At 48.4% G+C, this 22,168-nt stretch overlaps 1 protein-coding gene across 1 annotated transcript; it reads right to left on the bottom strand.

Annotated features, from left to right (window-relative positions):
• Nucleotides 1-3,872: 3,872 nt before the first annotated feature.
• MAG1 (Calcineurin-like metallo-phosphoesterase superfamily protein) lies at nucleotides 3,873-21,894 on the bottom strand. Its single transcript, XM_086806320.1, has 3 exons — nucleotides 21,622-21,894; nucleotides 21,246-21,383; nucleotides 3,873-4,350 (listed from the first exon to the last, which is right to left on the bottom strand). Exons 1-3 carry the CDS (start codon nucleotides 21,751-21,753, stop codon nucleotides 4,057-4,059), a joined length of 564 nt encoding a protein of 187 aa, XP_086662446.1. The 5' UTR covers nucleotides 21,754-21,894; the 3' UTR covers nucleotides 3,873-4,056.
• Between the last annotated feature and the right edge of the window lie 274 nt (nucleotides 21,895-22,168).

Below are 22,168 nucleotides of genomic sequence, written 5' to 3'. Positions count from 1 at the left end.
GAGAGTGTGTGTGTGTGTGTGTGTGAGAGAGAGAGAGAGAGAGAGAATGTGTTTGTGTGTGTGTGTGAGAGAGAGAGAGAGTGTGTGTGAGTGAGTGAGAGATTTGGGGGGTGTGTGTGTGAGTGAGAGATTTGGGGTGGGTGTGTGTGTGTGTGTGTGAGAGAGAGAGAGAGAGAGTGAGAGAGTGCCTCGAGTTCAAAGTAAGTGAAAACGTAGTTTGCTTCAATAGTAGGTAACTTGCTCCGTTGCCAAAGAATCCACACTTTAAAAAAGGGAAAGTTTGCTTGGCCTAATACGTCCTTACTTTGATGTTCACTCTCTAAAGCATCCTTTCTTATCACATGAAATGTCGGCACCACATCAATAAAACCAATTTTGGAACTAACCCACCTTGTGCAACATTCAACATGTTATAAACTTGTTTTACATTTCTAATATACACCAATGTTTTTAAGTGCTCAATAATATATGAGTAAATGAATTAAAACCTCATTAGCACCTACTACTAGTCCTTTATCTTTGAGTTTTCAGATCTTTTGTGAGGCCACCCTTCATAATTATTGAAGAGGGCTTAGAGAGGCTCCCTAACCAATTCAAATAGAAATGCTTTATTTTCATGAGGTTTTATTCCATTCTTAATCGCACACGGGAATTTCACCCAGCTACACACACCATACTAACCACACACACACACACACACCCGGTACCACAAGGGGGTACTACCCTTTCCAAATATTGGCCACTTTCTAGGCAGTGGGACAAGCCACAAGACGAACCCCACAAGTTAGACGCTCAACCGATTGGAGTGAATACCCTGCACAGCTTTGGTAGAACTTGGCATCACAAGTTGAGTCACAATCTTTGATGTCCAGGGCAACGATCGTCCCTAATCCAGAGCGTGAGCTTGAAGGGAAAGCATTGCACACTATTGTCATCACAGGATCGTCGAAGAGGAAAGTGGAAGCATTCATCATGACAATCGAGCGATAACGGCCTAAGGTGTGCAAATGGCTGCCTATGTGTCCACTTGCATGCGAACACACCCTTAGTATAAGATGCCCTCAAGAGGATTTGAACCCAAGACCTCCCGTAAAAAGTCCAAAGTCTTATTTGCGAGGCTGCCGCCTTCGGGACAATAGAAATGATGCCTTATTCATCTATGCTAGATAATCAAATGCAATCATTAGACACGTAGGTGCAGCATGTGCATTGAAAAAGTTTAGACTTTTACTAGTCTAATAGGCAATGGAGGCACTCATCTACTTGATCAATCATGTAACATTATTGTGGTTAAGCTATGTCCAATAATCAACATTGCATCATTATATCCATGTTTGCAAGGACCAAAAAATCATGAAAGTAAGACATGTTGTGACGCGTAATGGACTTGTAACATCCACATACAGTATTCAAACTCACTAGTTAGAACATTTGGTTGTAGAAAACACCTACAGGTCTATTCAATAACCCATCATTACTTGCTCACTATGACCATTGGGCAAAGGAAAAATCTATCAAATGGACTTAATCAAGATATTAAGCTAACATGATGCTGTGACTGACTTAGAAACACTTCAACTCAAAGAATGCTAGTATTCAACTTTCATTTTTTTTAATCAAATAGTAGACTTAAGAACACTGATGTGATGTATGTGCAAACCTTGAACCTTAAGAATTTTATTTTTTGTTTTTGTTTTTCGAACCGGGGTCAGAGACGAGCATGCTCATCTCTAAGACGCGAGCAGAGAAACACTTGTCATTAGCTTCACTGTCCCGGTCGTGAGAATAGTTTCGCTACTTCCTCAAGGCATGACCTCGGAAGACCCAATAACTGGGCACGACAGCGACCAAGAACTCCCGAAGGAGCCCAGGTACTGTGGGACTTGCCGTTGGGCTCACTCACTAAAAACTCTACAAACTCGACAGGTTTTCGGAGAGGAATTACCCTACCCATAATTGGGCGTCGGCTCGAAAAGATTTTTATTAGTTGCTCTTGTCCTTGGAATTGAGCTGAGGCTTTTACAAGGCTTTTTGTACTTAATTTACCCAAGACATTTATTATAACCTCTATTATTTTTTCACAAGGACTATTCTTGCCCTTGGAGTTGGCCTAAGCTTTGATTGTTTTTATAAGCTTCTTTAGACTAAAAAAGGACAAGGACAATAATACATAATAACCCAGAGGCATTCACTTAGTATTTATATTTCTCTGCGTAGCCTAAAGTCAAGATGCTACTTGTAAGTATGACCTCTTGAGAATTATCTATGTACACTTAACAAGTCTAGAATTGTTACCAACGAGTGCTAGCTCATCTGGTAGAGCGTTGGTCTCTACTCCCAAGGTCGTGTTCAGGGCCTCGTTAGGTACCTACTCTTGATGGGTTGATTATAAGCATGTATGATGGGTTCGCCAGCCCTCATCCCGGCGGGGCCACCTCCACCTCACGGAGGCTAGGTGTGTGTGTTTCTAAAATTTCCTGTACCTTCGAAAAAAAAAAGTCTAGAATTGCCATGCTATCTTATACTTAAAAACCCAAAAATTCATATCATTATCTACCACATACACAAAACTTTTTCACATGTAACAATCCCCCTACTCATAGTATGTTATGTTCTGCTAACAAAATACAACTCCTCAGGTTATTTTGTTTCAACCATGCATATTATTAGAATAAAACCTAATATTGCCATCTAGGCTCTCTTTTTGTCTTCATAATGAATCTTTGTACTTTTTTAGTGAAATTTTTATTTTACAGCATCACATCCATTAGTTTCACCAAGCAAATATTTATACGTTTAAGACACTCACAAAGCTTCAAATCATCAACTAGATCATTCATAACAAATACTATAAGCCTCATATGACATCACTAAGCGCCCAAGAGTATGTGCAGCTTCAAACATAAAGGTATGTCCGCCTAAGTGCAATCCTTGGAGAGAATTGGTAGAGCCGTGTACCGCAAGGCCGCTAAACCGGATACACGGCCCATCTTACTAACAAATAGCTGTAACTGCTGAAAGAACTGCTATGGATATCAGCGATATGTTAGGCAGTGGACCTACAGCATCTCCACTTTCCCTTCTCTTTTATTTTTGAAATCCAGAAAAGTGCAACATTACAGACATTAAAGTAGTAATTTAGCTCTAAAAATTGCAAGAAAAAAACCTTGCACTGATTTTGTTAGTTATGAAGAACGAGCCCATAAAAACCACTGGCACATGGACACAGCAAGGCAAAAGGTTGCTGAGTTAAGGCAGTGTATTTGTTAGAAAACTAGGTGCATGTGTATTTGCTGAAGGTGCAAACAAGCTAGCTAGGGGACTGCAGTGTCCCATTCACAGGCCAGCCTCAGAAGTCAAGAGAAGAGACATGCAACACAAGCCTAACTTCACCAGTAGTCAGGCAGGTGACAAAACCTGCTCTTTCACACTTAATCACTGATTGCCCCCGTTTGCTCTTTCTGACCAACCTCCATGCTCAGAGAGAGAGAGAGAGAGAGAGAGAGAGAGAGAGAGGGAGGGAGCTCAAAAGCTACCACAAGCCTGCTTCTTTGCACTTTCTGCCCTACCTTCCCTTCTTGCTTCTGGATCATCATCTTTCCTCCCATGCACAGGGTGCACAATGATGAGCCTGAGCAAACCTTTAAACCCCACTAATGTAGAGTAATTGTACATGCTCCTTGGTTCATTACACTAGGTAGATGCCTAGCCTTCCCCATTGGGCATCTGCATCAAACTTCTAAGATGTGAAGGGCAGCCAAGTGGGAACAGCATTCTCCCCATCATGTGAGTATGAACGCTAACTACACAATAATAATGCCCGAGGTTATATATGGAGAGAGAGAGAGAGAGAGAGAGAGAGAGAGAGACAGTGAAAAACAGTGTCTTATGATACACGTCTGTATTATCTCAAAACCTTAACCCCATTACTGTTGGCTAAAAATGACAAAATAAATGACTCAAGAGGACACATTATTGACTGTGAGCATATTTGATGTGACCAATACACCAAGCCATCACAAAGTTCCACCTATCTCATAAGTAGCCAAAACAAGATCAACCGGCTGCTTGTGCCTTTTTGAAATCTATCTTGTCGACCTTCACCTCCCCCTCGATGAGCTCGTACACGTAGACCACAACTCTTAATCCATCAATGTCCATCAAGACAAAACTAGGGTTCACATCATATGTGATGCTGCTGAAAGCACCTGTTCCAGAACCAGGGTTGATAATCACCCCTCCTTCGTGTTTGTAAGCTTTAAACTGATGAGTGTGTCCTGTGATTAGTATATCCACATCCAACTGGCGCTGAAGCATGGCCAGAGAATCAAGATCTCCCCAAGGGATAACCTTCACAAGAATTATGCACTGTATTAGAGCTGAAAAATAAACATGCTGAGAAACAAAAAGACTGGAAAATGATTAGTGTTTAAACAATTTGCACTCCCTGCCTGCTTGCACTGCCTGCAAATTTGCACGCAAATAGAATCACGTCACACATGTACCCCCCCAAAATGCATGTCATGTGCACAGTGTGTATCTACCGTGTGCTACACGCACACAAGACTAGCTTCGAGGTTTGGGGAAGCTTGGAGCTAGGCAGGCTGATTGGCGAGCTGAGTTAGGGATAGACTAACAGGCGGGCACCCAAGTATGGATGGGCGGGCGCCCAAGTGTGGACACTCGATGACCAGCCAAGAGCCTATAAAAGGGTGGCCAAGGTTAGTCATTAGTCATATAGAGTCTTGCGTGTCTTTGTGATGGCCAAGGTTAGTCATTAGTCATATAGAGTCTTGCGTGTCTTTGTGAGAGCTCTATGGTCAGAAGCCTGGATATAGTGTAGACGTGCACGGAGCAAGAAACAACACGGTGGCCTGCCTACGAACCTCGCCTCCTTGCGCCCCCAGCTCCCACCTTTCCTTCGCTCCCTCTCCTTCTTGTGCAGCTGCTCTAGCCCCTCCCTCCTCCTCACTGCGCCATCCCCTCCACCTTCTCTCAGCCTGCGCATGCCCCCCCCACCCCCTCGCTGCCTGTCGCCTGCCCCTCCCTCTCCCCCAGCCCTTCCCTCCCCCTCTCTCCGCATGCTATACTGGTGTGTGTGCAAGCCCTTCTCCTCCCCCGCCTCAGCTCCCCCCCCCCCCCCCCCCCCCCCCCCCCCGCTATCCTCTCTCCTTCCGCCTCGCCGTTTCCTCATAGGGCTGTGTCCCTCCCGTTGGTGACCCCGGTCTCTGGCCTTTTCCCTATGGAGGACTCCATGGAAGCCGCTCCGACTACCCCTGCCGATTCCAGTCTCCGTCTGGAGTTCACAGATGCAGAACATCAGTTGTTTGTTTCCACAGTATCCGCTCTCGAGGCCTCCTCCTTGGTCTGCAAGATAGTGGGTAGCCGTCCGATGCGGAGAGAGCTTCGCGACCTTCTGCAAGGCAGCCTCATTGGCGTGCCTGCCAAGATCGTCAGCGTCGATTTTTTGGGACGTGGCTATTACCAGGTGGATTTCGAGTCCCCCCAAGCAGCTCAGACGGTGCTGGCTCGGAGCCCCATTGCCCTCCGCTCATCCCGGGCGTTCCTGGCGCGATGGACTCACGGTTTCGACCCCACTTCTAACCCGCTAGCAGGCGCGACAGGTTTCCCCATCACTATCTGCTTTCCTGGACTCCGCAGGGAGTACTTGCCCCTCTTGTCATCCATTGGCAAGGCGTTCGGGCAGGTGGTGGAGACGCCTCAGACAGCGGCTTCAGTGATAGCTCGGGCAGCAAGACTCCCGGCCATTCGTGTTGTGGTTCCCTCACCGGAGTCCCTCCCGAAGACGATCCTCCTCCCTTGTCTTTCTGGAGGACATCTGATACAGCGCGTGGAGTATTCGGGCCTCCCCGGCCAGTGCTACATCTGTCAGGAGATGGGCCACCTCGCACGCGCCTGTCCCCGCAAGGGGGTTCATCCTTCACGTTCTGCCGCCTCTGGACCCCCTTCAGGAGGCCCGAGGGGTGGCCATCCACCTCAGAGACCGGACATCCCTGGCTCGTCTCAGCAGGCGCCATCATCTGACGAGCAGGCCCCCCCGGCGGAGGATGCCGCGCAGACCCAGGAGGCTGGCGGATGGCAGGAGGTTCGCCGGCGGAAACGCCCGACCCGCAGGGACCGTCGCAGACGCCAGCAGGCAGCACAGGCTGGCGGACAGCTGGCGTCCAGGCACCTACCCGCACTTATGCTCCAGTCAGGGATAGGCGGCCAACAGGTCCCACCCCGATGGACGAGGATTCAGTCTCAGTGCCTGTTGAGGCCGCCGGTGGAGCCCCCCATGTGGAGACCCCGCTCCCACCTCCCCCCGCGGGGGGCCCCGCCCCCTCCATGGAGCAGATTCCTGAGGATCCCGGGCCGCACTCCACGACCCCCGGCCCCTCTTCCCCTCACTCGGAGAGCACTCCTTCCACCCCCCCCAGCCCCCCCCCTCCCGCCTCCCCCGGCGGCCCCCCCTGACACCTCTCCTCTGGCAGATGCCTCTCCATCCTCTCCTCGCTCTCCCCCCTCCTCTCCGCGAGCCACCATCCCTCCCTCGGCCTCTCCAGGATACTCCTCCAGACCACCCACTGCCTCGGGGCAGCGCAGCTGGGTAGGCCAGAGTTCAGTTCAGCGGCTGTTCCACCGCCACTCCGGGCCGGTGGAGATGGCGATCCTAGCTTCGCCCGCCACAGAGTTCTCTCCAGCCTCCCCTGGGGGACCCCCGGGAGTGATGGGGCTCCCAGTGGATTACGGTTTCTTCAGGTGTCTCCAGCTGGATGCTGGCCCGTTTGAGACACTAGTCGCGCCCTTGCGAGTATGCGTGGTGTGCCATTCATCTCGTTCTCCTTCAGTGGTGAGCAGCATGGTGGCCTTCTCCTTTCCTCTCAGTGTTGCCCCAGACACAGCATGGGATTGCAACTCTGTAGAGGAAGTTTTGCGTGATCAGATACTGGAGTTTTCTCACCACTTCAGTGACTTGGGGCTCACGGACCTATTGCAAACCCGATTACACTCAGCCCGCATGAGCTTGTTTGGTATAGGAGATTGGCGGGCGGATCCGGTCCACACCTCAGTTGAGGCGGTGCTGCTGATTCTCCTCCACGCCGCCCCGAGGATGCAGCCTCCCTTTAGATACATATATGCAGAGGATTGGTCTCACGCCTATGCCCTGGACAGGGCGAAGGTGGAGTGGGGCTGGACACAGAGACAAGTCACCCTCTTTTTGGAGAGACTCCGCATCCGGACAGACAGTGACTATTCTCCCTCCAAGCCGGCGCCCAAGACTCACAGAGTGGAGGACAGCTCATCCAGGCCGGCTGAGAGGGGTGAGCCAGTGGCGGCTGCTTCACTTGCCATAGCTCATCCATGAGGATCCTCTCATGGAACATCCAGGGTCTTGGTGGACCTCGCTGCTACATTGGTCGGGGCAGACTTCGCCAGGAGATCCAGAGGGCTCTCGTTGGAGGGCCCATAGATATCCTTTTCATCCAGGAGCACCACCTTTCTGCCGGGCGCACCCGCACCTGCGGGAAGATCTTGCCAGGCAGGAGTCACACTTTTTGGTCACCGGCATATGGCTCCCAGAGAAACCAGGGTGGAGTATGCATCTCAGTCAGCGACGAGCAACTTCTATCCGAGGTTGTGGATTCTGGCACTCTGGTTCAGGGTCGAGCGCAGTGGATCATCCTTCGGGTTGGGGAAGACCGCATTGGCTTCCTCAACTTCTACGCCCCTAATGGGGCGACCGGGAGAGCTGAGTTCTGGAGCACCATTAGGCAGTCCCTCCCCATGGCAGACCATTGGTGCCTAGGGGGGGATTGCAACATGCTGGAGGATGCAGAGGACAGGATGGGGGGCAGCCAGGAGACCATTCATGGGCCGGAGCTCGCTGCCTGGGAGGAGCTAGTGCTGCAGGTGAGAGGCCAGGATCCGTGGACTCTCCCGGAGTTTGGCAAGATGCAAGGGAGTTTATCTTTCTCGCGCTCAGATAGACGGGCCACAGGAGTTAACCTTTCCCGCATCGACAGGTTTTACATTGATGAGTGGGCTTGCGATAGAGGTGGCACTGTGGGTATACTTGCAGGCTCTTCTTTTTCAGACCACTTTCCAGTGCTTCTCCAGATCGAGGACCCTACGAGAGGAGAGCGAGAGCGTCCGGATTCCAAATTGTCTCATAGAGGAGCCCGAGATTGCGACCAGAGTTGAGCAGGTCTGGCGGGAGCTTCAGTTCAGGAGAGGATCGGCAGCCAGCGATCTTGACAGGGGTTTGCAGGAGATCAGTAGGATGCTCAGACAGGCTGCCCTGGACCGTCTGGAGGCTTTCAGAGACTCGAGAGCAGGAGAGGAGCCTGCGGAGGAGTCTAACTTCCCTTCAGAGACTTCAGGAGAGGGATCCTACGAGCCCTTGGATCTCAGAGCAGATGGAGTCAGCTCGCACAAAGATCAGATCCATCGAGGAGAGGAGGGCGGAGTTCCGATTCCATGCTCGGGCATCTTTTTGGACACAAGCTGGAGACAGAGTGACTCGGGATTTCTTTGAGGTGACAGGGCCTCGCTTCAGACGAGAGGGTCTCAGGCGTCTTCGGCAGGCTGATGGCCAGGTAGTGGTGGATCCCCCCCAGGGTTCGGGCGATCGCCACAGATTTTTACAGGGATCTGCTCTCTGCTGAGCCAGCAGATGACAGGGTGAGAGAGGCTCGGGAGGCAGTCTGGAGCTTCACGAGTCCGGTTGTGCCGGCCCATTTGCAACACTCCCTTCTCTCCCCCTTCTTGGATGCGGAACTGGAGGCGGCTCTTCAGGCACTTCCTCGGGGCAAATGCCCAGGAGAGGACGGTCTCTCAGTGGCTTTCTTCCAGAGGTACTGGGGTCTCTTGCATAGGGGTTTCAGATTGGCATTCCAGGAGATCATGGAGTCGGGAGACATGCCGGACAGCATGGCAGAGGGGTTGATTCACTTGATCCCCAAAGAGGGAGGAGACAGACTGGAGATTAGACAGTGGAGACCAATTACCTTGCTAGGCACGGCCTACAAGGTCCTAGCTAAGGCGATCAACAGGCGGCTTCAGCCTCACCTTCCGGACATCATCCACTCCACGCAGACAGGCTTCATCCAGGATAGGAGCATCCTAGATAACATCTTCTCTTTCTAGGAGGCTACGGCTTTGGCTAGATTTCGGCAGGAGGATCTGGCAGTGCTCCTTCTCGACTTCGAGAAGGCATATGATCGGGTGGATTGGGCCTTCTTGGAAGGCACTATGGAGAGGATGGGCTTCCCCCCTCAGTGGATCCGTGGGGTCTCTGCACTCTACACATCGGCTCATAGCCAGGTGCTGATACAGGGCGTGCGTGGAGAGAGGTTCCAGCTCTCGCGCTCGGTGCAACAGGGGTGCCCCTTGGCGCCCTTTCTTTTTCTTTTTGTGGCGGAGGCCATGAGCACTTTCTTGATGGAACAGGATACAAGTTTGCGGGGCCTCGAGCTCCCCATCCGCACCTCAGAGGAGCTCCTAGACTTGGAGTTTGCGGATGACACTGCTGTCTATCTTCAGGGAGGGGAGGAGAACCTCCGCCGCTTCGCCTCAGCCATGGACAGGTTTTGCAGAGCTTCGGGCGCTTTGATCAACTGGCACAAGTCGTGTGGGTTGTGGGTCAGTTCTGTGCCCCCCCCGACTTGGAGGCCAGTTGATGGGTTTCAGTGGCTGGCCCCCGGCACTACAGTGCGCTATTTGGGATGCTATGTGGGCATTGACATATCTCCGGAGCGGCAAATAGCCCCCCTTCTTCTGAGCATTCGGAAGAAGCTTCTGTATTGGAGTACCGCTCGTTTATCTCTGGCTGGCCGAGTGGTTGTGGCCAACCAGGTTCTGCTTGCTACCATGTGGTACATCACGATTCACTTCTTGCTCGGCCTTCTCTCGGGCGTGCATTGGCCAGGTGCAGAGGCTCATCAGGAACTTTCTTTGGTCCGGTGGCGACGGGCGGCCCGCCAGGGCCAAGGTGGCATGGGCTGTGATCACTCAACCGAGGGAGAGAGGCGGCCTGGGCATAGTTGATCCTATTTGTCAGAGCCGAGCTTTGCTTGGCAAGTTGGTGGTTCGTGGCCTCCTACCAGGCGCTGAGTCGTGGAAGGAGTTTCTTGTTTCCAGGATTCTCAGCCGCACTCCTTCTCTTAGCGGCCCCTGGACCCCCAGCATCATGTGGATCTTTACAGAGCAGCGATCCAGAGGAGTGGGCCTTGGTTTCGAGGAGCGTTTTGCAGCTAGCCTTCTGAGGGCTTGGGAGCATCTGAGGCCGTCACTCTTCCAGACTCCCCCGGGCACCGATGAGGAGCGCCTGAGGCAGCCATTGATCTGGAACCCCTTGATCCAACTTCCCAGTGGTCATAAGGTTGGATCGCGATCTCATGTGTCGTGGGGCCCGTTGAGCTCCGGCCCAGCCCAGTCCTTAGATGACTGGATATGTTTTCAGCAGCTGCCTCTAGAGGTTCAGGAGAGGAGACTTAGCGGGATGAGGGGCAGAGAGTTGATGAGGTAGGACATTGAGGCGGCCATCCCCCGGGAGTGATGGACTCCAGTACAGGACCCTCCACCTCCACAGTGGATGGGCGTCTTTACTCGGCATGAGATCCTTGTAGCGGTCTGCGGCTCAGCAGAGAGAGTCGCCCCACTCACCTTCGAGGTGGGAGAGGGAGGCCAGGTTCAGAGGACCCGACTAGATTTGGATGAGTTCCAGGGTTGTATCTTTCAGAGGGTGCGGGTGGTCGGCTTTCATAAGAGACAGTGGCACGTAGACCCCTCACCGGCCTCGATAGGGGAGGACTATTCTTGGAGATTATGGGCTTGGGACAGCAGGCCTCTTATTCGCCTTCAGTGGGATCCAGGCGAGTGGCTTTGGCGAGATCCCTATTCGGCCCCTACCAGCCCAGGCACCCCCTTTTTTCAGTACACAGCGAGGCTGGGGCGGCAGATCCAAAGGCACAGGATAGAGGGCACCCCGGCGACGGCCGAGCATTGGCAGCGACAGGGGCTCTCCCCTGCCTTCCTTAGGGACTTCTGGCAGCGCCTTTGGGACAGCTTCCGGCCCCAGAAGGTGACGCTTTTTCTCTGGCTTACAGCGCATAGAGGACTGGCTGTGGGGGCTTGGCTAGCTTTTGGCAGACACCCAGCGTCCTGCCCTCGGTGCGGCCATGCACAGGAGTCGCAGCGGCACTGCTTATGGGATTGCCCACAGGCACAGCAGGTCTGGCAACGTGCTCTCAGGATGGTTTTTGCAGGCTCGCCAGGTGAGATGATGGTGACGTGGGGTGCGGTGGCTTGGGCCACGGACAGCGGCCCGTCCCTTGGATACGAGGACGTCCCTGGCAGTGTGACCATCCAGGTCTCTGACAGGGCGATGCCGGTGGTTCCGACACCAGACTTCTCTTCGGCAGTCTCCCAGGCGGGGGACAGGCACAGATGGGAGATGATCAGCAGCATGACGGCTTGGCACATATGGAAAGCCCGATGCAGGGAGGCCATAGACCGCCAGGCGATTCCACCGGCGGAGGTCATACACGCTCTCTGGGTGGACATCATTCACACCTTGAGAGGACACGGGGGAAAACTTCAAGGCGACTCGGATCGCATGAGAGATCGCCGCAAGGCGTTCCTCCGCACTTGGCAGCCTGGCCCTTTCCTCACCGCGAGGGGCGAGGATGTCACTTGGCACTACAGGCCTCCAGTTTGGCTCTCTCACCTCCCGCTTGTACTACTAGGTAGCCCCCCCCCAAAGAGCGACCAGCCACGGGGGTGGAGCTCCGGTGTTCACTGTATATATTATCCCTCCTTGTGAGGTGAGCTTTGTAGCCTTATGGCGTCTTCTCATTAACTAATAGAAGGATCGTTTTTCCAACAAAAAAAAAAAATAGTGTAGACGTGCACCTGCTTTACGCAGCCGAGGCCGACAGCAGTCTCGAGGCCCGCAAGGGTAGCTTCGTGGCGGTATGGGACGTCACGAGATAGGGATTGGTCGGTACGTTCATCTAGTTAGCTCAGCTCGTGGCTCGGTGGGGACAACCAAGACTTGTGGGCTTGCCCACGGCTATCAAGGTTGGGAGGTGAGTCAGGCCTGCACCCCCTTCACATTTGTTTGGTTTGTTTGCAGGTTTCGAGTCTTGTACCAGGAGCTTTCTACGAGGAGATCCTATGGCGATTTAGCAGTGGTATCACAGCAAGCCTCATGAACGAGCAAGTCGGTAGGTAGACAAGATGAGGTCTAAGAAAAGGTATGAGTTCATGAAGATTGCTGTTTTTCTAAGTATACTGCTGTTTTTTCAATTTCAGCATGTTATTTTGCATCGTTGGAACCCATGTTAGGATTTGATCTTGTAAGGGTTATTTGCTTTGCAAAGAAGAAGGGCTAGACGTGTTTCTTGCAACTGTATGAACAATAAGAAGAGAGAAAAAAGGAAAAAGCCAATTGACTGTTCATAAGAGAGAGAGAGAGAGAGAGAGAGAGAGAGAGAGAGAGAGAGAGAAGTGACGCCTGGGTGGTGGTAGCACAGCCCATATATGCCAGGAAGCTTGCATGTGCAGCCACGGCAGGTGGATAACTGCAGTCGCTGTGGCGGCTGGTATACACAGGCAGGCAGGCAGGCGGGCGGGCTAGTGCTCGTAGGCAGGTACGTGTACTCGCTGGCGGCTAGGTACGTTTGCAGTCGCTGGCGGGTGGTACACAGGCAGTCGGGCTGGTACTCGCAGCCAGGTGGTACACGCCTCCAGTCGGGCGATTGCGCACGCAGGCGACAGCCGATTTGCAGGCAAGTACACACACACAGGCGACAGGCGGCAAGTGGCATGAAGGTGCCCAGAAATTAGCCAAAAGCAAAGTCGGGAGTTTTTTTTTTGCTTTTGTTTTTTTTTTCCACCTTTGCTTTTGGTTTTTTAACATGCGCTTATGGGTTTTAATAAACCCACACCTTAGAGGGGGTTTTTAAAAAAACCCATGCTTTGCTTTATAAGTGTTTTTTTTTAAGAAAACAAAAAATATATATATCCATAATATATACATTTATATTTTTTGTTTTTTTGTTTTTTTATTTTTTATTTTTTTTTATTAAAAAACACAAAAGCAAAAGTTAACTTAGCTTTTGGGAAAGCCTATACATTTCTCTTAAGCAGGCTTCTTGCCACATATCTCTCAAACTCTCAAGCTCTCTAGCACTCTCCTTGTGCAAGATAAATATTTTCTCTCCTCTTGCCCTCTTTAAGATGTCTACCCAAGAATCCGAGTTGGAGCCCATTCTCGAACGTGAAGACCAGTTGGCTACTACGAAAGCCACCGATGGCGATCTTTTCGACGATTTTGTTTCAAAATCAGATTTCCAAGAGTTTAAAGTTGCTCTCAAAGCTTCTTACTTGGAACGTCAAGCACAAATCGCCGCGCAGATGCAGGCTTTACAGAACTCCATCTCTTTGTTGACCACTACCCTATCTACTCTTTCGGGTATGGATACTTTGGCATCTGCTTTAGGCTCCAATATCACTCCGGAACAGTTTAGGGGCGAGCAAAAGCAGCGTACCAAAGAGATAGTGGACACTTGGCTACATAAGTGGCAAGTCCATTTTCAGTTTCATCCATATGACGATGGCAAAAAGATCCAATTAGCAGCAGGTTTCCTCTCAGGCAAAGCTTTGCTTTGGTGGAAAGAACTCAACCCTAAATCAACGACTTGGGCACAGTTCGAAGACGTCTTCAAGAAAGAATTCCTCTAGAAAGAGGATGACTAAATGTTGTTACCCGGTTTGCTACTTTGACCATGACCTCACTTATTAGGTCTATCTCCAGAAATTTAGAGACTTGCAAATGAAAGCTACGAAGATGGATTCCACCACTCTTTTGGGTTTCTTCGTAGCCGGTTTACCCGACTCATACCGTTTACAAGTTAAAAACAACAAATGCAAAACTTTGGACGAGGCCATTCATTCCGCTTGTATCTATGATGATACAATGGTCTCTTCCAAGTTTAAACCTGTTACCGAGCAAGGGAACAAGCACAAAAGGAAGTTCTCCGCACCAATGGCTAGCACGACAGAAGGAAAGTCTTCGGACCAACCTTCGAAGAATTCTACTTTGACACAAGCAAAGAAAAACCTTCTCTTCAAGGCTTTGAAGCTTAAGAAGGAGGGACGACGTTTCATCTGCGAAGAAAAAGGACATGCGTAACGAGTGCCCGAAGAAAAAGGGTGCAAAGACCAACGCAGGACCCACGCCAAAGGCAGCTAACCAGTTGTCTTTGACAAGTACGTCAGTTACTGTACTTTCTCGCCCTAGTTCATGTTCTGATTATCTATTCAACTCTAAAGTTTTTGGCTTGCATGATCTTCTCCGAGTTTATGGAGAAGTAAATGGCCATAAAATCCATATTCTTCTAGATCCTCGCAGCTCACACAACTTTGTTAATTACAAACTTGTGCAGAAATTGAGTCTTGACACAACACCCAGCGATCATACCTATGAGGTACGCCTACCTGTGGGTCGGCAAGTATGGGATCGAAAGGTGGAGACGCTACCGATCCGGATTCAGGACTACAAAGATACTTTGGAATGCTATATTATGCATCTAGAGCATGTAGACTTGTTATTAGGGATCAAGTGGTTTAAGACTCTTTAACTCTAGATAGATTGGTCTAGTCATATTTTTTCTTTTGAACATAGGAACACTCCGTATAGTATCTTAGGTGATTGTATACATCCCTCTCAGGGACCTCTTGTAAATACAGTTGATTTTGGTAATATAATGGATTCTTCTTTGTATAGTGCTTTCCATTGTGTCTTGATTCCACTTTCTTCATTTCTCATACCTTCTATGGATGTCAATGAATTAAGTGTGTTTGAAAGCAAAGAGTTAAAGAAGATACTTGATTTGTTTCAAGATGTATTTCCTAAGGAACTGCCATCGGGCTTACCACCCGAAAGGACAGTAGATCATCATATTGACCTGATCCCTGGTGCTCACCCTGTTAGTATTCCACCTTACAGGATGAGCCAAGCTGAGGAAGATTAGTTGGCCAAACAACTCGAAGATTATTTGAGGATGGGCCAGATCCGTCCAAGTAAATCACCTTGGGGTGCACCTGTGTTACTTAGGAGAAAGAAGAACAACACCTGGAGAATGTGTATAGATTACAAGAGATTGAACAAGATGACAATTAAGAACCGTTATCCTCTCCCTAGATCAGATGACCGGATTGACCGGTTAGGGAGAGCAAAATATTTCACGAAGATAGATTTACGTATTGGCTATCACTAGATACGTATTCATGAAAGGCATGTCGAAAGAACCATCTTTCGGACTAGATATGGCCATTACGAGTTTCTCGTATTACCTTTTGGGTTAACCAATGCTCCAGCCACTTTCCAGCAAATGATGAACGATCTTTTTCGTGAACATTTGGGAAAAATTGTGGTTGTGTTCTTGGATGATATTTTGATATATAGTCGTACTCTTGAGGATCACATTAGACACCTCACGATTGTCTTAACTATTTTAAGACAGAATCGACTATATGCTAAATTAAGTAAATGTGAGTTTTTCATGACAGACATCATTTCCTTGGAACACAAGATCACTAGAGATGGATTGAGCATTGACTATGACCGAGTTCAAAAGGTTCTGGCTTGGCCTATACCGCAAACAGTGAAACAACTTCGTTCTTTTCTCAGTTTTGTTGTTTTTCTTCGAAAATCCATGCGGGAGTACTCTCAGCTCACACTCCCGATGACCGACTTGTTGAAAGGTCGTGGACGTAAGTCGAATCAGCCTATCACTTGGAATAACGATCCGGATATGGCCTTCAGACTTTTAAAAGATAAAGTCAAGGAAGCACCTATCTTAGCATTACCCAATCCTAGTCGGCCTTATGTTCTTGAAACTGATGCCAGTGACTATACAATCGGGACTGCTCTATTTCAGGATGGTAGACATGTTGCTTTTGAAAGTAAAAAGCTAGATGACACTCAATTTCGTTGGCCAACCCTTGAGAAGGAGCTTTATGCTGTGATTCACGCTCTCAAGATTTGAAGACATTATTTATATGGCTCTAAGTTTGTGGTCTTGATTGATCATCAATCAATCATGTGTGTGATGCTGATGATTTGAGAGAAAGGAAAGCTCGATGGGCTGAATTAATGCAAGATTTTGATTTTGAGATTCGTTATAGAAAAGGGTCCATGAATAGTGTCGCAGATGTGCTTAGTCGAATTAGAGAGGTGAATACTTTGTCGTTCACCGAGATTTCTACTGACTTATTTCAATCATTAAGAGAGCTTTGCAAGACTGATAGTTATTTTGGTCCATTTTGACCGAAGATCCAAGACAGGAGCTCATTGATTGACCAAGACTCGATGACTGAGTAGCCTACCATTCAGGCTGCTCAGGAGGTCAGTGGATTATTCAGAATGGTTTACTATTCCCTAATGACAAAATTTGTGTACCACAGATCTCGAACATTAGGTCCAAGATTCTAAGGAGTGTCACGATGCCCCTTCTGCTGGACACCCTGGGGTACACAAGACATTATCGTTAGTGAAATACACTTTTTATTGGCCGAAGATGAAAGAGTATGTAGAAGATTATGTTCTCAAGTATCAAGTTTGTCAAGCAAATAAAGCTGAACGCTTTAGACAGGCTGGGTTGTTGCATCTTTGCAAATCCCATGTAATAAATGGGAAAGTATTTCCATGAATTTTATTACCGGACTACTAAGAACAAGTCAAGGTCACGATTCTATTTGGGTTGTAGTAGATCGCTTGACAAAAATGGCTAGATTTTTACCGACACGAAAGACCATTACAGCTACGCAATTAGCAAGGCAGTTTATCGAGCAATTGTTTAGATTGTACGGGTTACCGCAGGACATAGTAAGTTTACAAGTGACTTTTGGAGACTTGTTTTTGAGAAGTTGGAAACAACTTTGAATTTGAGTTCCTCAGATCATCCTCAATCTGATGGCCAAACTGAAAGAGTGAATCAGATTTTGGAGGATATGCTTCGAGCATATGTATACCGCCAGAGTTCATGGGAGAATTATCTTCCTATGTTAGAATTTGCATATAACAATACTAAGCATACGAGTACAGGTTTTAGTCCTTTCATGCTTATGTATGGTTTTCAATCTAGATCACCTGTTACAGTGGGATTCTCACGACTTCAGCATGATGCAGCACGTAATTTTTTGCAAGATATGCAAGAAATGTTACAAGTTACAAAGGAATCTATTAGAAGTGCTCAAGACCGAGACAGATTTTATTCTAATAGACATCTTTCACCCAAAGAGTTCTCCAACGGAACGATGGTGTATTTGCAAGTTCCGAAAGATTCCAAGACTTTAAAGACAAGTCATCTCTGAAATTATCCCCTAGATATTGTGGACAATTTTGTATTACACGACGGATTGGTTCAGTCGCATATGAATTGGATTTGCCTTCTCATGTGACACTTCATCATGTATTTCATGTAAGTAGACTTAAGGAAGTACTGGGTAGAACTAACCAGTTAGTTACTCCTCAAGAAATCATAGATGTCGAGGACATGACATTTGTTTTACACGAACCTGAAAAGATTCTTGAATTTCGTGAAAGAAGATTGCGTAATACGCTTATCACGGAATACAAAATCAAGTGGAAGGATCGTGTTGAGGAGGACGCTACATGGGAGACATTGACTACTCTTCAGAGAGACTACCCTGGCTTTTTAGTGAGCTCAGGAGTGAGCTCTTAGAGGAAGGGGAGTATGTCATGTGCACAGTGTGTATCTACCATGTGCTACACGCACACAAGACTAGCTTCGAGGTTTGGGGAAGCTTGGAGTTAGGCAGGCTGATTGGCGAGCTGAGTTAGGGATAGACTAACGAGCGGGCACCCAAGTATGGATGGGCGGGTGCCCAAGTGTGGACGCCCGATGACCGGCCAAGAGCCTATAAAAGGGTGTCGAAGGTTAGTCATTAGTCGTATAGAGTCTCGCGTGTCTTTGTGAGAGCTCTATGGTCAGGAGCCTGGATCTAGTGCAGACGTGCACCTGCTTTACGCAACCGAGGTCAGCAGCAGTCTCGAGGCCCGCAAGGGTAGCTTCGTGGCGGTATGGGACGTCACGAGGTAGAGATTGGTCGGTACGTTCATCTAGTTAGCTCAGCTCGTGGCTCGGTGGGGACAGCCAAGACTTGTGGACTTGCCCACGGCTATCAAGGTTGGGAGGTGAGTCAGGCCTGCACCCCCTTCACGTTTGTTTGGTTTGTTTGCAGGTTTCGAGTCTTGTACCAGGAGCGTTCTACGAGGAGATCCTATGGGGATTTGACAATGCAGGCTGTCCAGTAACAGAGAAGGTCCACACATAGAGAGGCTTTGCAAGCCCTGCAAAACTGCAGGCTAGTAGGGTCACATCACACCTGCAACTCCTGCAGTCTATCACAGCCTTGCTGTCTAGTACCAAAGAACTTGCACTCCTTGCTGGCTAGTAGGCTGGCAGGGTAACATGAAATGTCACACCTATCTATGGCAGAGTCGGACTGTCCACAGTACCAAGGAACGTTCAAAGATGAAAAAGTTTTGCACTCCTGCAAAATTCTAGGCTAGTAGGGTCATGTCGCACTTAGAAACCCCTGCAATCTATGGCGACCGGGCTGTCCAATACCAGGGAAGGTCCAAACACAAAAATTTGGCATGTCCTGCAAAATCACAAAGTAGTAGCACCTGGCACCTCCAACAATCTATGCCCAGTGGGCTGTCTAGTATCAAGAGGTCCAAACATAGAGGTTTTGCACTTCCTTCAAAATTGCAAGCTATTAGTTTCACATTCTTAGGTTTAGGGTTAGCAAACCAGCATCTACGGAGGCTCAAACTGATACATGGTGATGTGTAGTAAAGAGAGAGTGAGAAATGTAACAAATTGAGAGAACAGAGGGACAATGATTGCACAACTCAAAGATACTTTTATTGATAATGTTAAAAGCTTCAAGAGTACACTGTTTTTATAGGCTTTAGAGCCTTATCTTTCTCAACACTCTACTCATGAGGCGCTGACTTGGCTAAACTAATGACGTCGCTGCTTTCACACACACACACACACTCTAGTGGCTATAAGCCCTTGTTCACACACTTAAATACTTTCATCTCTAAGAGGGTGTTCACACACACTAACACTCATAGGGAGTGTTCACACACAAGAAACTCCGGATACCCAACAATCCCCCCTTCGGAGTTAGGGTGGTGTTATGAGGAATAGCCTTCATACTTAAGGTGATTTGGGCTCACTGGCACCACATGATGTAAAAAGATCATAGTGGCCATACCTAACGTGATACAACAGATCACAGTCAAGCCTGCAAACGGAGCTTGACCACACACAAGATTCTTCAGCTTCCAAAACTATCCCCCCCAACTCAAAACAAGGATAACATAGGAATGGAGCCTTTTATAAAATAAGGTGTTACAAACATATAAGAGAAAAAACACACACAGGGTTTATTTAATTCAGATTTCAAGAGACATCCCGAGCAGAGAACCCTTGACTCTCACACATAAATAATCATGAAAAAAATATTTCGTCTTAGTGGGAGAAAATCCTTCAATACATGGAGCCCACAGAGGAAGTCAACGTCGATGGAACTGCATGTGGGGAAGTACTAGCAAGGCTAGGGTTGCTCTGGTGGAGCTGAGCAATGTTGATGCCGAACCTCGATGCTTCCGAGATAATGCAAGCCGATTCTACCACCTCTGGTACCCATGAGGGTGATGATTATTGATGCAAGACGCATCAAATTTGCGAGAAAATGCCAATTTTTGGGGAAGCCCCAAAAATTGAACATTCTAGGCTCTTCAATTTTGCTCAATTTTTATTCAGATGGCCAATTTTGGGGGGAAAAAAAACCCAAAACGCAAAAGGTGCAAAACCTTCAATTTTGGCTCAAGAGGCCAATTTTAGTAAAACCCCTAAATTTCAAGCTTACAAGCTTCAATTTCTGATGTAGAGATCGATTTTTGTAAAAGCCCCAGTTTTTCTCTGATGTTGTAGAAGCTTTAATGTTGGTGCAGAGACGATTTTTACCATATATTTGAAAATCCCCAAATTTTATTGACACGGAACTCTGCAGATATAGGTGCTGACTATTGGTAGAGCTGGGCAGAAGCTCTTGAGGCAGAACAGGGGGTGCCGATTTCAAGAGTTGGACACAGTCAGTAGCTGCATCAAACTTGTCATGTGACACGACAGCAGTAGCACAGCATTAGAGCCTTCAAAAGCATTCGCAGCAGGCGAAGACGGTGGCAAAAGCGGAAGCATGGAATTTCTGCAGGTGTGGCAGCAAGCAGCAACTGTCAGCAGCAGGCAAGTCGGCACCGACGTGACTAGAAATAGCACAAACATGCAAGCGCACACATGGCAGTTGCAGGCGACGTCACACGCACCAATAGCAGCACTTGGAAGCAGGCAGAGCCAGTGCTGAGTTCAAGTCTTGTTCACACACACTTACATACTTTCACCTCTAAGAGGTGTTCACACACACTAACACTCATAGATGGTGTTCACACACAAGAAACTCCGAATACCCAACACACGTCATACCTGGCAGCCAGGCTGTCCAGTAGAATATTCTAACACGAGAGGTTTGCCACATCCAAAATCGAGGGCTAGTATGGGGTTACATCACACCTGGATTCCCCACAATCTATGGCAGCTGCCAGACACACAATCTAGTACCAGGGAAAGGCCAAAGGTAGAGAGGTTTTGTGGGAGGTTGAGGTACGTCGTTATCACAAGCCTGCAATTTTGTAGGGTGTGCACTACCTCTCTTGTTTGGACCTTCTGGTACTGGAGTCTGGACGGCTGCGCTCTGCTGTAGTTTGCCAGGTTTGACGTGACCCTACCAGGGATGGTCCAAACATAGAGAGGTTTTGAGAGTCGTGTCACTCTTGGATCCCGCCCTTCAAAAAACCAACATTTTTAAAAAAATGCTCTCAGGTGGTATTGGACAGCCTTAGGACAGTGCTGTCGAATTCTCACCCCCATCTACCCACAATCCTTGAAAACAGGGCTGCAAGGGCTAGTCCCTGAGCAGTACTGTCAGTGTCATCCCCACCAACCCCCTAAAGCCCGGCAACCTCTGACTGGCATCAGGCACCACTATACTACTCAATTGCAGCAAGTGCATGCTGCAGCTGTATTTTGTAAAGACCTTAAAGATTGCAAATGCAGCATAGCGATGTGAGGGCATACCTGATGACCATGACAGATGCCCAGCTTAAAAGAGCCAATAGTCAGAACTTTGGTCTCCGGGTACCGAGAGTCTTCGTCATACTCTCCTTTTGCAACATGGACATCAGCACATAGGCTCTTCAAGTAATCATGAACTTCCTGTTACAAAAAGGCAAGCAAGGAATATGAAGCAAAAATTGATCTACCATATGCTAGAATCTTTGAACCTAGAAAAACATATGAAAACAATGATAAGACTAATTTGACCCTGAAAAGCAGGCACAAGGGGAAGGCAAAGCTTTCTAAGTGTAGTGCTCGCTAAGCTGCTTTCTATCTTAGAAAATTCTTCATAGGGCTAAATTTGCCCGCACAAAGAGAGAATTCGTTAGTGGGTTACCTTGATGCACAGGTTTCCGGGGCTGACTATGTGCTGGATTTTTCCAGGAACCAGCATCGACTTGAACTTGGTGGGCAGATCTGGTGCCCTGTGCGGAATGTGTAGATCGCCAAGCGCCAGCACGAGCACCATGGTCTGCTCCTTTTTTGACTTGATTGTATGTACATGCAGAGAACTTCTCAACAAGCACCTCCTTGTATGGTCACGATGGTGATGATGCCCATGGTCGAGTGTGTATAGATAGATGCACAGACAAAATTTTGATTCCTAGAGAGAAGCTTAAATGCCCTTTTATACCAATTGAATTTATTAAACGCCTAGTTTTAAGTCTTTTGATTGTAGGACAAAAAACTCCTTTTTGGCCTCCAAAAGGCAAGGACTAGTTCATTTAGGCTTTTCACTAAGGAAATTAGTGCCTCTAATTTTTTTTAAAAATACTTTTTTCGGTTGGTCCAAGTATGAGTGGGCTTTAAAGGCGTGATGATTTTTGGTGGGAGTCCCGAGATTGGCCATGATGGTGTGAAACGGAGGGGCGGAAGTGTTAGGT

This window comes from Cibotium barometz, chromosome 12 (assembly GCF_041138505.1).
Source record: "Cibotium barometz isolate CiBa-2024 chromosome 12, ASM4113850v1, whole genome shotgun sequence".
Taxonomy (NCBI): Eukaryota; Viridiplantae; Streptophyta; class Polypodiopsida; order Cyatheales; family Cibotiaceae; genus Cibotium; species Cibotium barometz.
Note: the sequence above shows the minus strand (reverse complement) of the source record. Positions and strands in the feature narration are given on the sequence as shown.

What these genes read in the sequence shown, in the direction of transcription:
- MAG1 (XM_086806320.1), bottom strand. Translation starts at nt 21,753, where the DNA reads ATGGTGCTCGTGCTGGCGCTTGGCGATCTACACATTCCGCACAGGGCA. An exon ending in CCGGAAACCTGTGCATCAAG is followed by an intron (nt 21,384 to 21,621) that starts GTAACCCACTAA and finishes TTTTTGTAACAG; the next exon opens with GAAGTTCATGATTACTTGAA. An exon ending in GCATCTGTCATGGTCATCAG is followed by an intron (nt 4,351 to 21,245) that starts GTATGCCCTCAC and finishes ATTCTTGTGAAG; the next exon opens with GTTATCCCTTGGGGAGATCT.